Below are 23,776 nucleotides of genomic sequence, written 5' to 3' on the forward strand. Positions count from 1 at the left end.
CTAGGTTGATAAAAACAGTTTTTTAAATAGCAATGCTGGCGAACCTCAAAAATACGATATAAGTGACGCGGACGAAGTAATCCTCCAAATTATTCCATGTATCCACTATGCAGAATATCCACCACTTCAAAGTAAGAACGTCAAACGCTCCAGATTGCTTGTCCCATTTATAGTTACGGCATCAGATTGGTATCAACCGTCTACGACAACAAACCCAATTCGCACGAAAGTATCTGTTAATATTCTGATTGTATCCTAATTTATAGACGCATTCAAATGGCAAATAAACAGTTCTTAATTAGCATACCCGACTGTAGGAAAACAAGACCATTCGATAAAATTGAATTATCGACCTCTCGCTGATTCTTACGTGATGAAACTATTAACACAGCGCCGGTTTTATATCGATTTATAGCGAGTACTGGAAAAATTGTTACTACAAACGGTAATTCAATTATCCACCAACCAAAGATGCCCAATTGAGATGTGTAAATTTCCAAAAAATCTATGGAACTTTCGGAATGTCTACAAATGTTTGTAGAAAACTGATGTAAAAAAGAATCGGTTTCCAAATATGTCATGTCACATGAAAATCTGTGAATGTGGCAACCCTACCACAAAAAGTATCAGAGCGGGTTTAAAACTAATTGAATCAACAATATTTGCGAATACTCTTCACAGTTCCCTGAAAATTGAATAACTAAATCTAGGGAGTTCAAATAACACTTGCCAGCAGAACTACATTAAGTACTTACTCATTGCATGTTCAAATGTATCTATGTGAACATGTATCTAGACAAAAAAAAATCAGGGCAAAAGTTTGTAGGGCAATGAGCCTTTTTCATCCTGTTTCTATTATCACCCAAATTCAAATTCCATCCATCGTAGATCGCGTAAGTAATGAAATAGTGCGGGACCCTCCCTAATAGAGCCAAAAAAGGTTTCTTACCCTATATGCAAAAACTACCCGTTATAACTTAATGTTAAAGAAAAACACCAAATTTTTAAAATCGTATTTCTTCATTGCTCTCTCTCTTTCTCATTATTTCTTTAATCACATTAAATGCACTCTCCTGGAAGTAGCAAACAAAGCTGCATGGCATTAATCGCGAGCATCGCTCTTCTCCACCGAGAACGGTGCATCGACGGGCAGTGAGCCCGAATCGGCGATTTCAACGTCCTGGGACGGACGGTCCCGCCCGTCGGTGCTTGTGTTTTCGATCTTCCGCACCACACTCATTCCCTCCAACACCTTGCCGAACACAACATGACGTCCATCGAGCCAGCTGGTTTGCTTCACGGTGATGAAGAACTGCGAACCGTTGGTGTCCTTGCCGGCGTTAGCCATCGACAGCCATCCAGCGCCGTAGTGCTTCAGCTTGAAGTTCTCATCGGCGAACCGTTCGCCGTAGATCGAGCGTCCACCGGTTCCGTCGCCACGGGTGAAATCGCCACCCTGGATCATGAAGTCGCGGATCACGCGGTGGAATTTGCTTCCTTTGTAGCTGAAAGATGAAAAAATTGAATGTTAGAGAAATCTAAGAATTTTAAGAATTTGATTATATCAAAATTTCTTAATGCCAAAAAATTTGAAATGCGCAAGTTTCAAGTTTTAAAAATTTCAAAATTTAACAACTTGAAAATTTAGAAAGTACATAAAAATTTGGCTTTCTAAAAATTTAAAAATCCGAAAAATTAAAATTTTGAAAATTAGCGGAACAAAATATTTGAAAACGTTTATAAATTTTATTTAAATTGTCTAATTATTCATTTTTTAAATCGTTTTTTCATTGACCATTTTTTCATTTTTCCAGGTCATGTCTTTTTGCAGTACATACTTTGCATTTTTCAATTTTTGAATGTCATTTTACCAACCTTTTTTGCCTTTCTCATATAAAGAAAGGCTATGCAATCACTGTAAAAATCGACTTTTTAACCGAGGCCCGGAGGGCCGAGTGTCATACACCATTCGATTCAGTTCGTCGAGATCGGCAAATGTCTGTGTGTGTGTATGTATGTGTGTGTGTATGTGTGTGTGTGTCATTTAAACTCACACAATTTTCTCAGAGATGGCTGAACCGATTTTCGCAAACTTAGTTTCATCTGAAAGGTATAACGCTCCCATAAGCTGCTATTGAATTTTTAGTTGATCCGACTTCCGGTTCCGGAGTTACGGGTTGAAGAGTGCGGTCACACAGCAAATTCCCATATAAACTGGTACCACCATGATGTTCAAATGATGTAAAACATATTAAAATTTATGTAACATTACTCTAGTTTGCGGGTCTGGATCACGAATGATCAATCAAAGCAGTTTTGACCACATTGGCCACCTATGACGGATCATGACGCCCCCGGGGAACCCGCCAAGTTCCTAAGCTAATATCACACCCATTCCCCAACGAATTCTCTACCGATTTTCACAAACTTGATTTCAAATGAAAGATACAGTAATGCCATTGACTGCTGCTGAATTTCATTCGGTTCTGACTCTTGCTTCCGGAGTTACAGGGGTGTTAGTAAGGATACACTGGAATTTCCCATATAAATCGGTACAATCGTAATACCTCAGAGGCTTAAAACTATTGAAATGGTCACCAAATTACTTCTAATCGCAGATCTAGATCACTGATTGCCAATCAAACATTCTTTGAATATATTGTCCACTATCGACGATTCCGGAAGTTCGGAATTCCGGGCATATTCCACAATTAAAGTCACATCGGTTCTTCGGTGATGACTGAACCGATTTTCTCAAACCAAGTCTCAAATGGAAGGCAAAATATGCAGTTGAGTATTGCATCGCCGCACAACCCCCCACCCCCCTCTCCGCCTTGCCCTTACACCACCCTCCTTCATCACTCCCCTCCCCTTGGACCACCCTCACGCCCGCATTTCCTTCATCCACCCCGTATAACGAAATAAGATGAAGTTCGCCAATATATCTGTGTGTATGTATGTATGTGTGTAATCTGTGTGTATGTATGTATGTGTGTATGTATGTATGTTTGTATGTATGTATGTATGTATGTATGTATGTATGTATGTATGTATGTATGTATGTATGTATGTATGTATGTATGTATGTATGTATGTATATGTGTGTGTATGTGCGGATTTGTTAACAAAAGGTCCACATCAGTTTCTCGGAGATGGCTGAACCGATTTTTACAAACTAAGATTCAAATGAAAGGTATAATATTCCCATAGGTTGCTATTGAATTTCATTTTCAACCGACATCTTGTTCCGGAGTTCGGCAAATGTCTGTGTGTGTGTATGTATGTGTGTATGTGCGTCTGTGTGTGTATGTGACCAAAAATGTCACTCATTTTTCTCAGAGATGGCTGAACTAATTTTGACAAACTTAGTCTCAAATGAAAGGTGCAACGTTCCCATAGGCTGCTATTGAATTTCTAATGGATCCGGATTCCGGTTCCGGAATTACAGGGTGATGAGTACGAACACGCAGAAAATGTCGATTTTAATAAATTCTGCAATGAATGTATAAAGGTGAAAATTTTTCCAAAATATGACCACAACTGCTTCGATTTGTAGTATTAGGTCACTAACATCCATTCAAAGTCTATTTGGCCACATTGGCCACCATCATCGGTTCCGAAAGCCCCGGCGGAAGTATCTAAATTCAGAATAACAGTCACATCGGTTTCTCGGAGATGGCTAGACCGATTCAACTAAACTTGGTCTCAAATGAAAGGTATTGCGTCCCTGTAAATGGCTAGTTAATTTCATCCCGATCCGACTTTCGGGTCCAGAGTTACAGGTTGTGGCGTACGATCACATAGCAAATTGTGATTCAAACCGATACTCCGATGAAAGCAAAAAAGGTAAAAATTTCGCTAAAATGTCTCTCAAACAACTTAAATTTGCTGTTCTAGGTCCCCGACGGCCAACCAAACTTTCGTTCACTACATTGACCACCATAGACGGTTCCGGAAGTGCCCGGGAAAAGCGGCCATCTTTCAAAATTGATGAACTCACATCAGTTTCCCGGAAATGGTTGGGCCGATTTTCACAATGATAGCTATAATATCCCCACAGATGTCTACAAAATTTCGCACGGATCGCTTATATGGCTCCGGAAATATAGACTGAACCGTCCGGTCACATATGAAATTCCCATATAAGCCGGAGCTCATAATTTTTTTCAAAGGTGGGACCCCATGAAATTTCAGAAATCAAATTCGTATTTTTGATGTCAAACATCTTTAAAATGTATGAAACGTCGAGATTTTATGTCATCACGAAATTTTTTTTTTTGTAAAAATCGATTTTTTTGGACTTTGCCGATTTCGCACCTTTTTTTTAGTTCAATAATACCGTGGCTCTTTCTTTCTTTTACAAAATTTTAGAACTCGAATAATGATTTCTTTTCTTGTATATTTGTCATGTCATGTATAATAATAAAATGTAATATTTGCATTTGAAAGTTTTTAATGAATATAAACAACACAAACATTCTCGTGTTCATGATTGAGAAAGGCACAATTGCACCGCTAGGTGGATTAAAACAGGTTTTTTTTTCTATTTTTGGTAAATTTTCAGTACTTTCCATTTTCCAATCCTTCAATTATTTATTTTTAATGGCTTTTCGTCCACCTGTTCAACCTGTACATTGCACATTTTAACCGTTGCGTGTCCAACAAAAAAACACCTTAACAGGCCAACGAGGGTATCCGGGTAACCACAAATTGAAATGCTCTTAACTATGGCTTCCTTTAACCGAATGTGACAGTTTTAGATGTTTTGGATTCAGGAACTCGTCCGCTATTTGATTTGGTAAAATTGAACCGGATGAATGGATCTGGTTTTTGGTAATCCGGATTTTTCGAAGTAATGTGCCAATACTAGGGTATGATTTGTAAATTTTAATAATCTATCAGGTGGCATCAGGACTAAAGTCGCTAAAACGCCTCTTTACACGCTAGGCCATAACAACGCACAGTTACTAGTTATTCAGATAAGCTATATAAATCTCTCGCTATAACTGCAGCGATCACAAGTGAGCCAGTATAGCCACGTTGGTAAGTGTTATTGAAGTTATCTCTCAACTGTGTAGCCAACGACATCTAGCTTCAGGGTTCGACATAATTTTGTACAAACATGAGGTTGAACACTAACGAATCGCTTTTCGCTCACAGTGCGTGAGCGGATGAAACAGATACATTTGCGCTTCAGAGAATTCGATGTATAGGTTAAAGAGACGCCACTGAAAATTTCACTAGTTTAGGGATCATCCATAAATGACGTAGCATTTTTGAATGATCCCCCCCTCCCATCGTAGCATTTCGTCACAAACCTCGAAATACCCCCCTAGTAAATACGTAGTTTGACGGTAAACCCTCCCCCGCTTGTCCCCGCGGAAAATTAAAAAAAAACGATGGTAGTTAGATGAAACGGGTAAGGTTGTCGTGACATCGGGTCAACCCCTATTCCCCTTTAAAAAACTACGTAGCATGACATGACCCCCTACCCCCTGTCGTCACACATCATCACTAAATACAAAGCTCCCCCCTCCCCCATATAATGCTACGTCATTTATGGATGGTCCCTTACAGAATTTCTGAACTAAATAAGCTGGTGGTGATTTTCAATGTAAAATCGTGTGCCTAATCTGAAAATGAGGTCCAAAAAATTTACAATAGAACAGTTTTCGAGTCAGTGGAAAATTGAATTTTACATTAAAATAAAAAGTGCGTTCAGTAAAATCCAAATATCTTCGGTTGTAGTGCATCGATATTAAATATTATAATGTTGAATTAAAGGTAATTGAATTCACTTTCGATCGTTAGAACATTTTGTAGCAGTGCGACTACTGTTTCTGGCGTTATTTACGAATTTATTGAACTTTTTCTTAATTTTTCGTCATTTTTTGAAGAAAAATGAGCGTTTGGTCAATATTTTGGGCAATATAAAGCGATCCTAAAATTTATATTTTATTGGGAAATTAAAGCCTGCTAATAACCAATAGAAGTAAGCACTTATTGGGTTAAATCGGATGGAAATTTTGAATGTTATTCAATTTTAGGTAGAATGGAGATTTTTAAGTTTCTCTGGGTCAAATTATTGAACAGTCTCGGTTCCAATTTTTTCTAGCGTTTGTTTCATAATATATGAGGGATTCTCTGTCAGAATTCTGTTAAACAAGTAAATTGAAGAGTTTTGAGAAAATTTAATGTGGGGTAATATTCGAACTCGTTTATCCAAATGATTCAAGACTTCTGATAACAATAATTACAGGCTCAGTGGAGTAATGTTGTTGAAAATTTGGCATTAAAAATACGCATAATATTTACATGTGTCATACAGACTCGTATATGCTCAAAATACGTTGTAAACTGCACGCTCCACAACGCCTTGATACACACATCGGAAACTTATGACGGTGCAAAATGTTAAATTCAGACGCTAGCTTCACAAATGATGCCTTATCCACCGAATTCGTCACGTTTTGTTCTACTAACAATTTATTTTACGTTATTAAAACGTCTTAAAGTTTATAATTTGAAATTATATTGGATTCACATTAACTTCCACGATGTATCGATTTTACTGTACTGGTTCATAAAACTTCAATATACTACAATATATTGCGTAAAACATCTAAGTGCAATTACAAAACATTCCACGTTCTTCAAATTATTCTGAAGATCCGATTTTGAGATTTTAAACCAAAAATAAGTCTTATTCGAGGTCCCTCACAATTTTAAAACACGAATTGAAACAAATTAAAATTTTTACATATTATTAACTTTAAAATACTTGACGTATGTAGTATCACATATATCTACGGATTCGTATAGTTTGTATTAACATACAAAACCCAGTTGAGCAGCTAGCGTTTCAAAAAACGAATTCTATGACATGTGAGGATTTAGTTTACAACGAAATTTGTATCATAAGAGTGTTATTTTATGTAATACACTTGTAAATATTACAAGCAGTATTGCATACCAATCATTCGATGACTTATAATTTCATTGAGCCTGAAATTATTGTTATTAGAAGTCTTGAATCATTTTGATAAACGAGTTCGAATATTACCCCACATTAAAATCTTTCAAAATTCTTCCATTTACTTGTTTAACAGAATTATGACAGAGAGTCCCTCATATATTATGAAACAAGCCCTAGGAAAAATTGGAATCGAGACGGTTCAATAAGTTGACCCAGAGAAACACAAAAATCTTCATTCTACAAAAAATTGAATAACTTTCGAAATTTCCATCCTATTAAAACTAATAAATGCTTATTTTCATTGGTTATTAGTAGGCTTTAATTTCCAATAAAAATATAATTTTTAGGACTGCTTTATCTTGCCCAAAATAATGACCAAACGCTCATTTTTCTTCAAAAACTGACGAAAAATTAAGAAAAAGTTCAATATATTCGTAAATAACGCCAGAACCAGTAATCGCATTAAAACAAAACGTTCTAACAATCTAAAGTGCATTCAATTACCTTTAATTCAATATTATAATATTTCATATCGATGCACTACAACCGAAGGAATTTGTGATTTTACTGAACGCACTTTTTATTTTACAGGTGAAATTCATTTTTATAATGTAACACGAAAACTGTTCTACTGTAAATTTTTTGGACCTCATTTTCGGATTCAACACGAAATTTTACATCAGAAATGGTGCTCGAATATTGAAATTCAGATTTTTATTTTGTAAACTAGTGTTTTTAATTATGCTTTTACACAATTCAAAATGTTTCACTTTTTTTGAAATTCTTGGTTTTATCTATTTTGTAAATTTTTCATTTTACTTTTTTTTAATGTTTTTAAAGTTTAATGTTTTCCAATTTTTCAGTTAATTTCTTCACTGTTTTTGATTTTCATTTTTTTTTAAATTTCAATTGTTGAGGATTTTTGTTGTTCAATCTTTCAATTCCTTTTTTTTAAACAATTTTGAAGCAATTGTCTGTCAGAGTTTCTTTAGTTGTGACGCACGAAAGATGCTTGATGATGTTTGCAATACTGTTAAACCGTCACCAAGGAGAAGGAATTTCCCCTTGAGATTTTTTTCCGATTCCAAAATTTTTGCATCTTTAATTTATTCAAATTCTTAATTTTTTTAGCTCATTATTTTTGAATTTTTAACTACACTTTAAATTTAACTTTCTTTCCTCATTGATTTTTATTTCTTTAGTTTTTGATTATTTTTCATTTTTTCATTCGTTTAACTTTGCCTTTCTATATATTTCAATATATAAAAATTTGATATTTTAAATATTCGATTATTGAATTCTATCTTTCGATTTAATTTAATTCCATGATTTAGCTTTTTAATATCCATTTTTGCAATTTACTAGCATTTCAAGCTGTCGATTTTTTAATCTATTATTTTTTTTTAATTTTTGACTTTTGCGATTCCGTAATTTGTCGGTTTATATTTTTATATTTTTTTGTTTAATTACTTAATTTTTTCAAATTCATTTTTTTAATACTTTATTTCAAAATTGTTAAGACCCATGATCTTAATTTTCATTTTTTTCATTCATTTATTACGTTTTGAGTTTTTTTCACTCATTTTTTATGCTGATTTTTTTTTAATTCAATATTTTTCAATTCGGTTTATTTTAGTGCTCATTTTGTCAATTGATCTTGATATTATTCGATGTTATTTTCAAAGTTTTTAGTTTATTCATATTATAGTTTTTTATATAGGGTGATGAGCCTATTTTCGTCATGCTTCTATCGTCACTCTACCTATTTGAAGCCGATGGCGCTTCTGAACAAATTGTGTTTTCCTCCTATTTCGTTGAAATTCGCAGCAACGCGCGATGGGTATTAGCTAGTTTCTGATAAAAATGTTAACGATTCAAGCAGAAACAAAACAATTTCAGCCTAATATACACTATGAGGCTAATAGAAACGGGTCTTTACTGTATTAGTTTCTACCAACCAAAACATATAGGAATCAAATTATTTTATGGGATTGTTATAAGGTTTAACCAAGGAAAAAGCTTGCCATAAAAAAGTGCACCTACAATAACAACTATATTTAAGAATATCATCGAATATTTATTTTATCTCCATTTGAGTACAATCAGACTTGGGCCCTAACAAAAGATCTATGTCGAATTACACTAAAATTGCCTCAAATGAATGAAGGTAGACTACACGTGTCTCGATCAGTTATCGAGGAATTGGGCAATCCATAAGACGTTTCTGATCAGCTGATTATTTCTTTACTTATTCTGACGTTACTCCGAGAGGTGCGACGTCCGACAATATCGTTGATTTGATCCAACATCAAACGAATCGGACTAACGAAAGTTGTTTGTCGGACGAGTTTTTCTGTTCGCAGGAGTAGACATGTTGACAGAACCCACCGCCGAATTGTCAAACAAACGTCTAATGGATTGCCTAATGGCCCATATTTCAAATATTCATTTCCCATGAATGATCCAAACAATAACTGTTCTGAAAATCAACAGCCAAAAATAAGTTAAATTCCAGAATTCAAAGACAGTAATCGACGTTGACGCTTCTCTTGACAAGACAAGATATATATTTTCATACGATGATTGCTAGAAAAACATTATAAAAAATTACCCACCGAAAAACATGTAAAAACTGTAAATCAATATTTTGCAGTACAAATGTCTTTTTTTCAATGAATGACGGCATTATTTCGTGAAATTCACCATTCTTGTATAAAAGCATCTTTATCTACAATTTCATATCAATTAAAATGCACCTATAAAACTGCTTTCGGAAGACCCTTGACAATAAGAGAATAAATATGTTGAAATGGGATTAAAATAACATATGTTCCAAATCTGCTACATAGTTGCAATCGATCCTAGCAGTAATTAAGTAATTATGCCACCAAGCACAACTAATGCTGATAAGCACTTTCACAGCAAAACAACATTAATTCAATCCCGAAAGGTCTCAATGCGAAACCCCCAGTTTTAAAGCCCAGTACCGTATTATCATTGAAATCAACTTAATTATCACCTGAAATCTCTCCGGAAACGAGAAAAAAGCATACCGCTACTCATTGTTTAGCTAATTCACGGCCGGTTGTAATTATAGTGCATTGTACTAAACACACACTTACCCTTCGCCCACAACCGTATTTTCCGCTAGTTCTTTGAAGTTTTTCGCAGTTTTCGGAACGGTTCCGCCAAACAGTCCAATCACAATGCGTCCCTCCGGTTTACCGCCGATGGTGATGTCGAAAAAGACCTGCGAATAGAATAGAACCAGTTCAACAAAATGATCCAATTCCCCGATGAGTCCCAAAACAATTACGACCAGAACACAAGTTTTCTGGACAGACCTGCTATCCGGTTCATTGTAATGCAGTATCATAATTTTCATGTTGGCTTTGTCTAGACTTGAACGATCTTTTTATGCATAAAAATAAGCCTGCTATCCAGGCAAGAATCAGCCGCTAACAAAGAGACACGTAATCATACGCCTGTGAGAAGCAGAAAGGAAGCAAAAGATTACACGCAAAGATCTCCCCCACGTTAAATGGAACTAGGTAGCCGTACGTTGTAAAAAGGTTAACAAACTACAAGTAAGTACTTTGCATAGACTCGAAATTCAGAATCAGTTGAAAACTCGTTCTCAATTGATGACGCGGATTTAAACCGGTTCATTATCCACTTGCCAGAGAGCCATGTAAATTGGTTTAGCAAGATGTCTGCACTGATGGTCGTAATCCAATTTGGGACAATATCAGAATAAACCGTAAAAAGCGTAACTCGTCACTTACCTTATCCGTGACTTTAGGTCCATCCTGAGCGAATGCAGCGACGAGTAGTGCACTGAGCACAATGAACAGTTTCATTTTTTTTGCACTGATTGACTAAAATTGTTCTAAGTGAAAGAAAAATAAAACTAAAAACCGAGAAACGAAAGCCGAATTCCAACCTCTCCCGATGAAACCTAGCGCTGGATTGATTAGCTTTGCCGTACTGCAGATGGGTATAAGGGGCACGACACTACAGGGAAGTGTCGATTTTATCAACTGTTGTGTACATTGGAGTACCGTTCAGCGCTACTCTTCATTTATAAGATCGTTACAATTAGAAAAACGCTTTGGACAAACTGAAAATTAAAACTTTTTGTTTGGGTTGAGTTGAACATTCGTTACTGAATGTAAGACATAGGGCGATGTTTATAAAATTGAAGACAGAATGTATACTGTAGCTTTGAAACGTGTAGACATAAAAGTGGAAAAATAATATAAGCCGACGTTGAGTTTGGGTATTTTTGTCATAGAGGTCGCCGCGAACCACGGCTTCGAATTCGATTCAATTGTTGCACGCAAGCTGCAATCTATCGATCAATATTCCATAAGATAGATTTAAAGGGAACGTTAAAGTGGATTTATAATTAAATACTCTTCACAATGGTTTGTTAGATTAAACATCGCAAATCGGTAGAAAGATTTCAGTGGTTCTTACCTGGGAGTGCTCACTGAAATTTAGTGATTAAAACGTGACAGGACTAAGCTAGCGCCGGATTGACGCTAGCTCAAAATAACAGAGACATACGGGACATCACGCTTGACTAGGTGTTTGCTCAGTAACACAAATTTTGTCTGTTTTTTTGGAGCTAGCCTCAATCTGGTGCTTGCTTAGTCCTGTCACTAAGTTAGTGTCAGCTTCTGATGAGACGAAGTGGAAACGCAAATTACATAACTAATATAGTTATAGGTTTTGTACTCTTCACGTACGAAGATGGTTGCAAACCATTTTTTGAATGCAGAATAAATTATTTTTACTAAAATTGTTCTCCACTAAGGAGAAAAAAAATTGCAAGGGTTAAGGATTTACACATCACGTTGCTAATCAAATATTTCAGACTTCCGTCACCGATGCAACACGTTTTAACACCTTTTCGAACCGATTCAGTGATGGATCAGTACCGTGCACGGACACCAATATTTTTTCACGCTCATCAAATGTGAGTATTCACACTTGTCCGGCAAAGTGGACACTTATGACACGTGTAAGAGCTTATTTACATTTTAAGTAAAGTCGCTGAATCCCTCTGGATAAAGACTCGCCATCTCGGACCCTACGCGAACAGAAATATTACCAATGAACCAAATATTGATCAATATATTGATGATGTAAAGGCATATTGAAAATATTGATCCTGTGAAATTCAAATGGGATTGACGTATTGAAGCAGTCTTTTCAAAATTTTTATTGACAATATGCTTGTTTCGTGTAGAGTCCGCTTATCGTTTGTTTACCATTTACCTGTCAGTATCATTCCAATCGAGCACGATACCTATCAAAAACACTCAATCCGAAGAAAATTGCTTCGAATCCTTCTCGAACGAGGGTCGTTATTTGGTCTCGTGCTCGATTGGAATGACGGTGACAGATAAATGGTAAAGAAACAATGGAGATGGCGAGACTATCTGGAGATATTCAGCGTCGTTAATTTTATGTAAAAACTCAATATTGTTTATTGCTTTGAAAGTTGGATTTTTGATGTATTTCGCTATCACACTCGAAATACGACCAAATATTAAAAAAACGCGAGACTGGCAATCATGCTAACCTACCAGATAGTAAAAGTAAGAAGAAAAGTGTTTTTGACACTTTTAATGTCAATAATCTGTCAGTTCAAAGAAGTTGCACTTTTGATTGATCACACTTTCATACTGTGCAGTTCGATTTGGTGGAAACTGTGCAATATATCACCCCAAAATTTGGTTGTCGATTTCAGCAAAATTTTGCTGAATTTTCATCAGCTGAAAGTTTCAGCAATCCATAACATAACAGCAGAAAGATTCGCGTGCAGGTAATTTGAATTGAACCAAGCACGGAGTACTGAGAATTCGACAATTGCACTGTCAAATTGACGTTTTCAATTGCTGATTTTCAGCAAAGTGAATCTGTCAAATTGACAGAATTCGAATTACTGAGCTATCGGTATCTTTAGGTTTGTCCCAGTACCGAAAGAAACTGGAAGTACTCCGGAGAAAATCGTTCCTGTTCTCTCTACTTCTCTTTTTTCTTCTTCTGGTAGCAAACCAAAGTAAAAAAGAGCTACTATTGTTTGCTCCAAGGGGCAAGCACTAGCTGGTTTGAGTGCGTCGTATTGAAAATACCAGCGAATTTTGAATATAATTAAAGTAAATAATGAAAGTACTTAAAAATCTGCTGTTGTACTTAATAAGGTACTTAATGTAATTAATATCGATGTGTACGTACTTAAAGTATTTAATGTACACATTGATGGTAATTCAAATATTTTGCGTATTTAAAGTACGAATATGTTGTAATTAAAATCGTTTCAGTAATTCAAGTACAATGAATTTGACATGTACTTTTTGGAATCTTTGCGGTATTCAATGTACTTTATGGTACATAAAGTAACTAATTATGTAAGACTTTTGGATTGCCCCTCGGTTTGCTCCTGTTTACTCCGGATTGACTTCCGTGTACTGGAACAAACCTTTTAATTGCTGAAACCTTCAGCTAATGAAAACTCAGCAAAATTTTTCTGGCATTCGGCGAAAACAAATTGGTTTGTAGTCAACCAATCTTCTTATAAATCGAGAGATTACTACAGAAATCATAGAAGTATCGCTTGTCTTCTTCGAAAAGTTTCTAAAATTTACAACTTTCAAGATATTTAATCTCAAACTTTAAAAATTGTTTTTCTTGAAAAGTGCTTAAAGGCATTAGTTATGAGATAGCCCAACAGCGACGAACTTTGTTAAGTACGTGTATAAACCTGGTTTTTATTCGATGAATACTTCGGATTTTATGGTAGATTTATGGTACTTAGTGTGACCATATCAGACAAAAAAACTAGGACAGTCGAAAGGCGGGTCCCTCTGTTACCTCTCAATACTGTGTCTTCTCCACAGGTTTTCGGAGCTCTACCAAAAAGTTTGTCGGGGGAATTCGATCACCAAGCACATTTTCGGATTTACACACACACGCACGCAGTTCTTAATACTCCACATCATCAGGGCATCAACGAAAGTTTCATGCTGTTGCTAGATAAATCGACAATCCTGAATCGAGCGGATGTTGAAATATTTTGAGATCGTCTGTGCAGGTCCGGCGAAGAAAGCACTAAATACACGTCATTAAAATAAAGCAGAAACATCAACAGTCACAAGTAGCTTCCCTGTGCTACACCTGGCAATCTCCAATGACAACCATATCATTATCTCTCGATCTAAGAGCTATTCGAAACAGCTGCAAAAACCACCGTTGATTCTAAATTTCTCCATTTTCTCGATTGATATAAGACAGGTTGGAGTAAATAATATCAGTTTGAGTGCGACATTCCATGCTCCCTGTTATGCATTATATTAGATATTAGATTAGATATTAGATATTAGATTCAACAGGTTAGTCGCTGTTCAGCCTCTAGCGACACGGTTCAATGCGTAAGCTTACCTGAGTCGTGAATTTTTTAATATTTACAATGTGTAAATAAATAAATCAAATTTTATCGTACATCCATAGGATCTTTCCTACATCGCGCAAAGATCTTGCTTCTTGTGAGAGATCCATTAGCTGCGTTGCTTGTTGTTGCTTGGGGATCACTTTGTCCACTTTCACTCGGTTTATCGTTTTCGTCCATGCTGTCATCGCTATTGGTGTTGTATGGGTTTTCAAGATTACCTGGCTGTGCGTTGGTTCTGTTGTTTCAGCATTCGTTGGTTCCTGAGCTGCAACTCCGGTTGTTTGTGATTTAGTCGATGTTGGGTAGGCTGTGTGTTAAGCTTGCTTGAAGTTGATGTTTCGTTAGAGGTTTTCGCACATGGCTTGCCGTAGTGTATCTTCTTGTTACAGAACCTGCACATAGGGATCTGTCCATCATATAGGCACAGCGTGATTTGAGATTTGGATATGCCTTATGTTTCATATTGAAAGTTCAGGTATGCAGGAATAGGTTTCGTCACTCGCATTCTCACGACACGAACACCGTTGGAAATACCAGAAAAAAATTCTCCAGATTTCAAACATAACGGATTCTACCGATACGTATTTCGCTATGATGGTTGTATTGCGGTGGCGTAGCCAGGGGAGGTTTAGAGCGTTACCCCCCCCCCCCCCCCACAACCAAAATTAACCGGATTGCAAAAGAATTAATTGATGCTAATTTAATTTAAAATTCTGCAAAATATTTTTGGAAGCAATTTGTCTGATCACTACATTGATAACCTATTGTTTTAACACCATGAGGACTTTAGGAAAATTGTGGGAAGGGGTTGTGGAACTTATCACTTAGTCGAGATCCGATTGTTGTCAAATTACATCAATATAAAATAAAATAATTGCTGAATGATAATGAATTATTATGAGTTTTTGGAGAGTTGTTTCAAAATTTGGATTAGGGACAATTTTTCGAACGGGAAGCTAAGTTTGAATAGGTTGATTGTCTACAAAACATAAACTTGCTCACGGAAAACTTGCATACATTTCAACATTTGCTGAAAATGTATTTTTTGAGTTTGCGTAGAGTTGAGACAAATACTCAACATTATCAAAAACAAGAATACATTTCGGAAATTTGATGGAAGTTGATGACAAATGACGTTTACAGTTTGTCTCTAGCAGCTCTTGATCGGGTTTTATGAGCATTTGATTGTTGTTGTATTATCAATTATGTGAATAGCCGTTAAGCAGGATTGGAGTTAATAAAAATTTCAATCTATTTCAAGACAGTAGCTATTAATGGTGTATATTTGAGTTCTGAAGTGAATGGCGTAATAAAATTTTGTGTACTAGATATTAGGATTCGTTGTCAGGTTGTGAGCTTGAATGGTGAAGAGAAGTAAAATAAATGCTCGAAAACTTTTTTACGGTCACGATCACATTCATTCGAAACTGTCGAATTTCGATGATAAGTATCATCACAGATAACAGACGTTTAGGCTAGAACAAAATTTCATTAAAAACTTAAATTCGTAAATTTTCAAATTGATAAACGTCGGTAATCCGTGTTTCACTATTGCCATCTACGCAACTGTTTGCTACACGTGTTTGACAGCTGCAGTCCAACTGCACTGCATCGATCACTGCACCACCTACAAACGCTTGCCAAACTTGTTTCTGACGTCTAATTTATACGGAATTTCAGTAGCGATTATTTACACACTTTGTTACGACTTAGTTACGAACTACTGCGGACTAGCACTTTTCACTACGGTTTACGGTCAGCGATGCCAGATTTACAGACATGTCTGTATTTTACAGACTTTTGGTAGTCTCCTACAGACGTAGCCAGACATCTACAGACTTTTAAAAGAGTAATAGTGTTTAGCAAAATTACACTAGAATAACTGTATTCAAATACGAGTAATTCCTTCACAATAGTATTCTATTTCCAATCTAGTATTAAAGTAATATTATAATGTAACTAGGATTTATACAACCATCTACAGACTTTTACAGACTTTTTAATTATTCAACTACAGACATTTCACAAAAAAAAGTGGCATCACTGTTTACGGTACACTTAAACACGAGCATTTGGGTCGTTTACTGCGGTCTCCAGGAGAATTTCAGTTACGGGGCAGACTTTCAACCCTACCGTTGGTCTCTGGGCAAAGTATATAAAAAATAAACAAACTAGCGGACTAAATTGACTTGAAGGACATCACATAATTATATCACAAACAGCTTAATTAGACAGACCAGAAAATTTTATTTCGGAGCTTAAACACTAACTCCAAAATACTTGCGCAAGTTATTATTTTATTCCACTATTTTAATCTGGGAATCGATGCGGCCAGGACGAACGGTGGTTCCGAGGATTGGGTGATGACTGGCAGGTACAGGAACCGTTGGTAATATATTCCGACCGGGAACATCCGTCGGTCATAAACTCGGCGGCAACTCGGCCAGGTAACGAATGGCCCGCGTTTCAGATAATGGTCCGGGAGTAGTACACACTATCGATCGGGGTTTACCGTAAGTATCTGGTAATTACGTAAGCCTCAGTCTATACACCGCCTTATTTTTGCAATGGCGTCACACTACTTCACAGGATTGGGCTATGGTAAAAACACACCACACTATTACCTCCACTCGATTCTTCCCGCCAGGAATAATCGTTTAGTTCTTCTGGCGGATCTACTTTGGATCTATCAGGTCCCACAAACTTTTTCAAAACGAAAGAAACGAAACGTGCGAAACGAAGGTCCCAGTATAACGAAGGGACGACGCAGCCGCGGGTCTTCACTCTTCCGGACCTGATTTCACTATCTGATCTCGTTTTCGACGCGGGAAGCCCTTTTGATTCCCCCGTGCCCCGGAAACCATCTACAGCGTAGCAGAGGAAAACGTTGTTTACAAATATGTACATGTTGGTGCCCCGATAAAAAGTTTATATGAATCGATAATTAGATCAGATTGGTTTCATGCAAAACCATGTATGCATACAATGTAAGTATAATTATCACCAAATAAACAAATGAACAAAACATTAAAATAAACTGACACATGATATAAACAATTGAGTAAATAAATAATGTAAATAAATCAATATAAATACATGAAATACATAAATAAATAAATAAATAAATAAATAAATAAATAAATAAATAAACAATTAAATAAATAAATAAATAAATAAATAAATAAATAAATAAATAAATAAATAAATAAATAAATAAATAAATAAATAAATAAATAAAGAAATAAATAAATAAATAAATAAATGAATAAATAAATAAGTAAATAAATAAATAACTCAATAAATACTTTCGGGCAAAAACCGAGGACTACTAAACATGAAATAAACATCCTTAAAACATGTAAACACGGAAGCTATGACATTTATTTCACATTTAAACATTTACTGACCATATTTACAAATATAACAAAATTTCTCGGGGTCTATAATAAGCTGGCCCAGTGACCACGGATTTATTGTTACCAATGAAATACAAGTCACAACATTTCGAATCGAGCCTAAACGTCTGTTATCTGTGGTATCATTGAAGAATTTTACGTCGTAAAAAGGCCTATCTTCTCATAAAATAATTTTGCCGGTAAATCCTCCTAGAAGCAGTTATGGCCACTTGTTGTCTTCACCAAAGTTTTCGAAAATGCTATTTCAAACAACTTTGTTGAAGACATGAATGGTCTATATATTCAGAGTGTCGAAATATAGTAGACTACATGGAAAAGAAAACCTTTACAACAAGCTATTCTTATATTACTGTATTTGGAAATCTCTTCAGTGGTTTATAAACAATAAAATTCACATTTCATTCTAGGTATGAGTCTCCGAAGCTTACAAACAAGTAATATTGAAGAAAAGTGGCTTTAAAAAATTTCTAAATACTGTTTGATATCTCGATATGCTGCATTCATGTAGCCTTCATGTTTTCAACAAAATTGTTTATAATGACACTATCAACAACTTTGCTGAAGGCACCAAGTCACTTGCTATTTTTGAGGAGTTAATTCTCCATAATTACTTCAATAAGAATTTGTATATCAGAAGATGCGCTGTTTTATGTTGGCAGACTTCCTCGAAGCTGTTAAACCTTCAAAGTTGATGATTTCAAAATTATGTGATCTTGACTGTGGAGAAGGTAGTCGAAAATTTGTTCCACTAAAAAAGTTCACATTCTTTGACTTCATTGACATTATACAAAAAAATAATCTGTAGAGGTTTAAATACTGTTCCACTTGGTTCTTCTTGTTTGTAGACAGGAATGGCATCTGTTAGTCTACTCATGCTTCTGAATTTTTAATAATTGATCAAACTCTTATTAAATTTTAGCATTTTCAAAAAATCAACAATTTTTATTACCCCCCCCCCCCCCCTCCAACCAAAATTCTGGCTAGGCCACTGTTGTAATGGATTTATTGATAGTACGCGGGGATAGATAGTGCAGATCAATCTTATCATCGTCAATCCAAGCGGCTATCTTAATTCTAACATTTTCATGCTCAACGACGTGTTGCATGTTGATTTCAATAGCAAAACTTTCCGCCATGGCTAAAGTTTTAAATGTTATCAGTACGGCATTACGAGTATGGTTGAATTGGATGACAACGACTTCCATAGGTGTATGCTGCATTTGCACGTTTATTAATTGTTCCACTTCGCGAATACAAGGGCGGATTTGATAGACGGCCACTGTATTGTACCAAAGATTGTTCAAATTTTTCTGCTGAGTTTCAATCATCTTTAAATAAACGATCGATACTGCACCAATCAAAGTAACGGTGCTTTATTATTCATACTGGCTTGATACGACTGTTATTTCTCGATTGCTTTACTGGCGCGGCTATCTTGTAGACAGCAATGATGTGAAAAAATTTCCCAGAGGCAGGATTCAAACCTGCAACCCTTGGGACTCCGGCCCAATACACAAACCCTTATGCTATCCCTGGGATATTATGACGTCCCAGAAAGGTAGTTGTTTATGTTTCGACATTTTACTTTTTTTGGAATGGATTTCGAGCAATGCGAAAAAATCTGACTAGAAAAAGAAGAGTTACCAAATCGTCCATGTGTCTTCACAGAGGTACCCAAGGAATTTTTTCGGGTCCCAGATTGAAAAACGATTTAAGCCGAGAAGAAGCTCTGGTAATCATCGCCTCATCGACATTGATAGCGGCCAGAGTTTTGTCCACAACTTGAATCGGCTCGGTTTCCTTGCAAACGGACTACAACTTATTCATATGCTACGTATATGCGAACGCCTCTTTGTCCTTATTAATTCTATGTAAGAAAAGTAAGTTTATAAACAGAAATAACGAGGTACTATTGAGAGATTTAAAAAGACATCGAATGATACAATTGGGAGATTCGAGTGTATTACGTTTTGTTTGTCGTACTCAGATTGGAGATGAGTGTACGTGACAGTTATGGTTGCGAACGCTCGTAACTGCGATCTGGATCAAAGTGAATAGTGCGAAGATTCAATAATTAAGAATATATTAGGCATATAGGTGAAAAAACAGGACAAATCAAACTTTTTCCTCGACTTGGGACACCAGGACAGTCAATGAAAAACCAGGACATGTCCTGGGAAACCAGGACGTACGGTCACCCTAGCATTTACTGCAATAAGATTGCTCGATTTTTATGTCGTAATATTAAAAGAAACTCTCAATCAATATAACATTTGAAATTATTATATTTGCTCAATTTTCCCTGATGTTGAAACTCTTGGCTTCAATATTTGTCAACCGTTTCTTTTCAAACTCCGCTCTGGTTCCTAATCCAGTCCCTGAATTCTGTCACACGAGCGTACACCACCGGTAAACTCCTCTCGCAGCCTACCACATGTCCAAAGCTTACGACACCGACCAAGGTATGATCGTGGGCAAGTACAAGTGGACCACCGGAATCACCGTGGCACGCAGACTCCCCATTTTCACCCCGGGCACAGATATTGTTCGATTTGATTGCAAATAGTCCATACACCAGCATACATTCGGCATTCTGAATGACGACTAGCGGAGCGTACTGTAGCTTCTGTGACACATCACCTTTATCCTTCCGCAGACCAAATCCACTAACAATAACCTTTTGCCGGATATAGCTGTCTTTTCCGTTTGGCAACTTTACCGGTTGAATGGTTTCGGTAAACGTGATCTTCGTGGGAAGTTTAACCAATGCGACATCATTCGTAGCAGATCCGGCTTCATAATTTTCATGACGAATGAACACAGATGAATTCAGCGTCACGCGATCAGCGTTGGCCTGATTTTTTAGGTCAATCGTTCCCAGTGTGACACTGACAGATTCGGCATCCTGTACGCAGTGACCAGCGGTCAAGATCCACTCATCGTTTAGTAGACTACCTCCACAAACAGCAGCTTTCCCGCTGTTCAAACGTATGAGCAGTAGACACTGATAGGGAAACTGTCCAAGTTGGGCATCTTTACCTTTAACGACACGTGTTTCATCTTTCAGGTGGGCTAGTGAAGTTACCAAGTACATCCGTAATAAGAATAGTACAAGCAGTGAATGTATCTGAGTCATTTCTCAGCCTCTACAAAACTCGTCGTCCATTTGTCATGCACCGACGTTATATTTCAAATTGTTTTAAATGGGGCCACATTTCGATATCTATCGACCTCATGGTGTTTAGTGGGCTTAGGCTATCGACCATGTGTTATTTTCATTCATACTGTGTTGCTATCGTTTAGTTACCAAAATGTAGCTTCAGTGATACTTGTTACGAGCTCCAGTTTACTTCTGTACGTGGGTTGAATGAGAAGTTAAATTTGAACATTTTCATAACCAAGAAATTAAAATCAAAGAAAGCATTTATGAGATGCCAAGCTTCGAATTCACCAGTAGAAAGTAACATTTTATTTTAAAAGACAGCTCATATGGTTCAGATTCTTGGAATCTTACCAAGACCGAGATTGACTAAAACTTTAAGATTTCTGTAGCATATAGCACAATAATCCAAGTATAAAAACCGAAACAATCAGTATTATATTTGAAGCACATATCCTCACCAGTTTTTACATACATTTCCATGACAATGTCAGTACTAGAACTTGAATTACAGCTCCTTAGCACACTATTCTTGAAGTTCGTTGGCAACACTAGTCATGGTGTATTTTCGGATACCTGTTTCAAACTTCAAATAGGTTTGTGTCGGCATTAAATATAGCAACACCAACAACTCTTTTCTGCTCCACGATCCGATGCGTTTTCATTAAAATAGGAGTAATCCGCACAAATTAACACGACGATTCAAATGAAAAAGCCTCGAAAAGCGTTAATCTTCTAAAAAGCCATTTTTACGACACCGTTGGCACAGTCTTAATGGAAATCATTCATTAGTATACTTACAATTCCCTGAGTGCATTGATAATTTTTATGATAATTGTGTAAAGGATAGCGGAAAAACTGATTTTTTTCAGGTTCAAAGATGGCCACTTTTTCAGGCTGTTCAGTTTCAACGTTCAACGCCATTATTTCGGTATCGACTTCTTTAAAAAGTTACCTTACGTAAATCAACATATTTCGATAACCGCTGAACCAAAAAACCAAAGTTTTCAATTGGTCGATAGTTTGGATAATGGCTGAGCTGATCCATGCGGATGATATGCACTTCATGGGTAGAAAATGGATGAACGGGTAAAGGTATGAAAGGTTTAAAAGCCTCTAGTATGTTAATCTATAAATCATGTACCTTGCCACTCGCTAAAATCAACGTTAGTAGAACTGAATAAATTGCACATTTACTCCGCTTTTATTATGGCCTTAACATAGTTTTGCAATAAGAAATCGTCCATTTACACAATCTTGGAGCGAAGGAATATATTGGCTCAAATGGAACATACCCAGTATGTAGTCAGAGGAAAGGTGTTAGATATAACTCTCTGCTCCGAATAGATTTTGCATCAGCTTGTTCCAAACAAGCTTGAACCATCGTTATCACAAATACATCTACTTCGATCATTTGAATGTTTCCCTAGATATCGTCACATATCGTAATCCCAAATCGACAAGAGAAGAGGTTTCACTACGAAGATAACTTAGCGACTACTTGAAAGGATTTTTCAATTAAGGGGGTTTTATACTCAAATGATACATTATAATGTAAAAAAGTTTTGATCAATTCGCTTCACCCTAAATTTCTAAAAAAAGTTCGCAAAGAAAGTGTTTTTTTTACGCTGAAACCGTAACCCCTCCCTCCTCCGCATTAAGACAGATGTCGATATTTTCAAAAAAGTTTACCGCTACAATTGACTTATTTGGACACCGACACAGTTGCAATGTGTATGGACATAAATGCATAGGAAATAAAATACGCACACACAGATTATCCACCTGATTTAACCTCATTTGTCAAAAATTCGATAAATGTATATATTTTTGTTTTGTCCTCTGTTTGTTTGTGCATGGGAATCCGAAAGTCTTTTGGTAGAAGCACCATGGCCGCCCTGCCATCTAGGGTCTGACGGGCATGTAAAAATTAGAACCCAAGTAGTGAACAAAACCCTACTCACAGCCTAGTGGGAAAACGAAAAAGGCGAACACCGCAGTCATTTGGGTGACTATAGTCCTCTAAGGTAACTATAGTCACCTGGCAGAATGAATCCAAGAGTCACTCTGGGTGACGAGGGTCACCGTGGGATGGTATAAAAGTGTCTAAGCTCTCACCTTAAAACAAAGGTGGGCAATGACTCCATTTAAATAATACCAGTTGGAAAATTTTTAGATACACGATGTACTGTAAACGATTACTATAAAAAAAAACAAAAAAAAACAATCGTCAGTATGGGTGTGTTTGGAAAGGTGCTGATCAGTAGATAATAGAAATTGAATTGACGCCATTTTGAGATCCAAGGCAGCTTCCGGTTACCAAAAAACACGGTAAACTATCATTAATATGAGTATCGTTCAGTGGATAACGGAAATTGATGAATGACGCCCTTTTTAAATCCAAGATGGCGGCGTCTGGTTACCGCACAACAGTGAAAATCATCATTAATATGGGTGTCGTTTGAATTGTGGTGGTCAGTAGATAACAGAAATCGACAATTGACGCCATTTTGAATGCCAAGATGGCAGCGTCCGGTTACAAGCTAATAGTAAAAACCTATCTTCATTATGGGTTAATAGATAAGATATTGATAATTGACACCGTTTTGAAATCCAAGACAGCGGCGCCCGATTACTAGCTAATAGTAAAAACCGATCTTCATTCCGGATGTCATTTAAAAGGGGTCAGTAGATAACGGAAATTGATATCTGAATTGATGAATTGATATTTGAAATCCAATATGGCAGCGTTCGTTTACCAAAAA

General features: G+C 36.4%; 2 protein-coding genes across 2 annotated transcripts; both read right to left on the reverse strand.

Moving 5' to 3' along the window:
• Positions 1-1,001: 1,001 nt before the first annotated feature.
• Positions 1,002-10,956, reverse strand: LOC131688883 (peptidyl-prolyl cis-trans isomerase 5). Its single transcript, XM_058973478.1, has 3 exons — positions 10,762-10,956; positions 10,099-10,226; positions 1,002-1,505 (listed from the first exon to the last, which is right to left on the reverse strand). Exons 1-3 carry the CDS (start codon positions 10,834-10,836, stop codon positions 1,103-1,105), a joined length of 606 nt encoding a protein of 201 aa, XP_058829461.1. The 5' UTR covers positions 10,837-10,956; the 3' UTR covers positions 1,002-1,102.
• A 9,242-nt stretch (positions 10,957-20,198) lies between these two features.
• Positions 20,199-20,987, reverse strand: LOC131688252 (brachyurin-like). Its single transcript, XM_058972440.1, has one exon. It carries the CDS (start codon positions 20,985-20,987, stop codon positions 20,199-20,201), a length of 789 nt encoding a protein of 262 aa, XP_058828423.1.
• Between the last annotated feature and the right edge of the window lie 2,789 nt (positions 20,988-23,776).

The sequence above is a fragment of the Topomyia yanbarensis genome, chromosome 3 (genome assembly GCF_030247195.1).
Source record: "Topomyia yanbarensis strain Yona2022 chromosome 3, ASM3024719v1, whole genome shotgun sequence".
NCBI lineage: Eukaryota > Metazoa > Arthropoda > Insecta > Diptera > Culicidae > Topomyia > Topomyia yanbarensis.

Bases quoted from the DNA above. Each gene is read 5' to 3' on its own strand.
- LOC131688883 (XM_058973478.1), bottom strand. From the start codon at position 10,836: ATGAAACTGTTCATTGTGCTCAGTGCACTACTCGTCGCTGCATTCGCT. The intron at 10,227-10,761 runs GTAAGTGACGAG...TTCTATTCGCAG, and splicing joins GACCTAAAGTCACGGATAAG to GTCTTTTTCGACATCACCAT. The intron at 1,506-10,098 runs GTAAGTGTGTGT...TTCATCTTTCAG, and splicing joins AATACGGTTGTGGGCGAAGG to CTACAAAGGAAGCAAATTCC.
- LOC131688252 (XM_058972440.1), bottom strand. From the start codon at position 20,987: ATGACTCAGATACATTCACTGCTTGTACTATTCTTATTACGGATGTAC.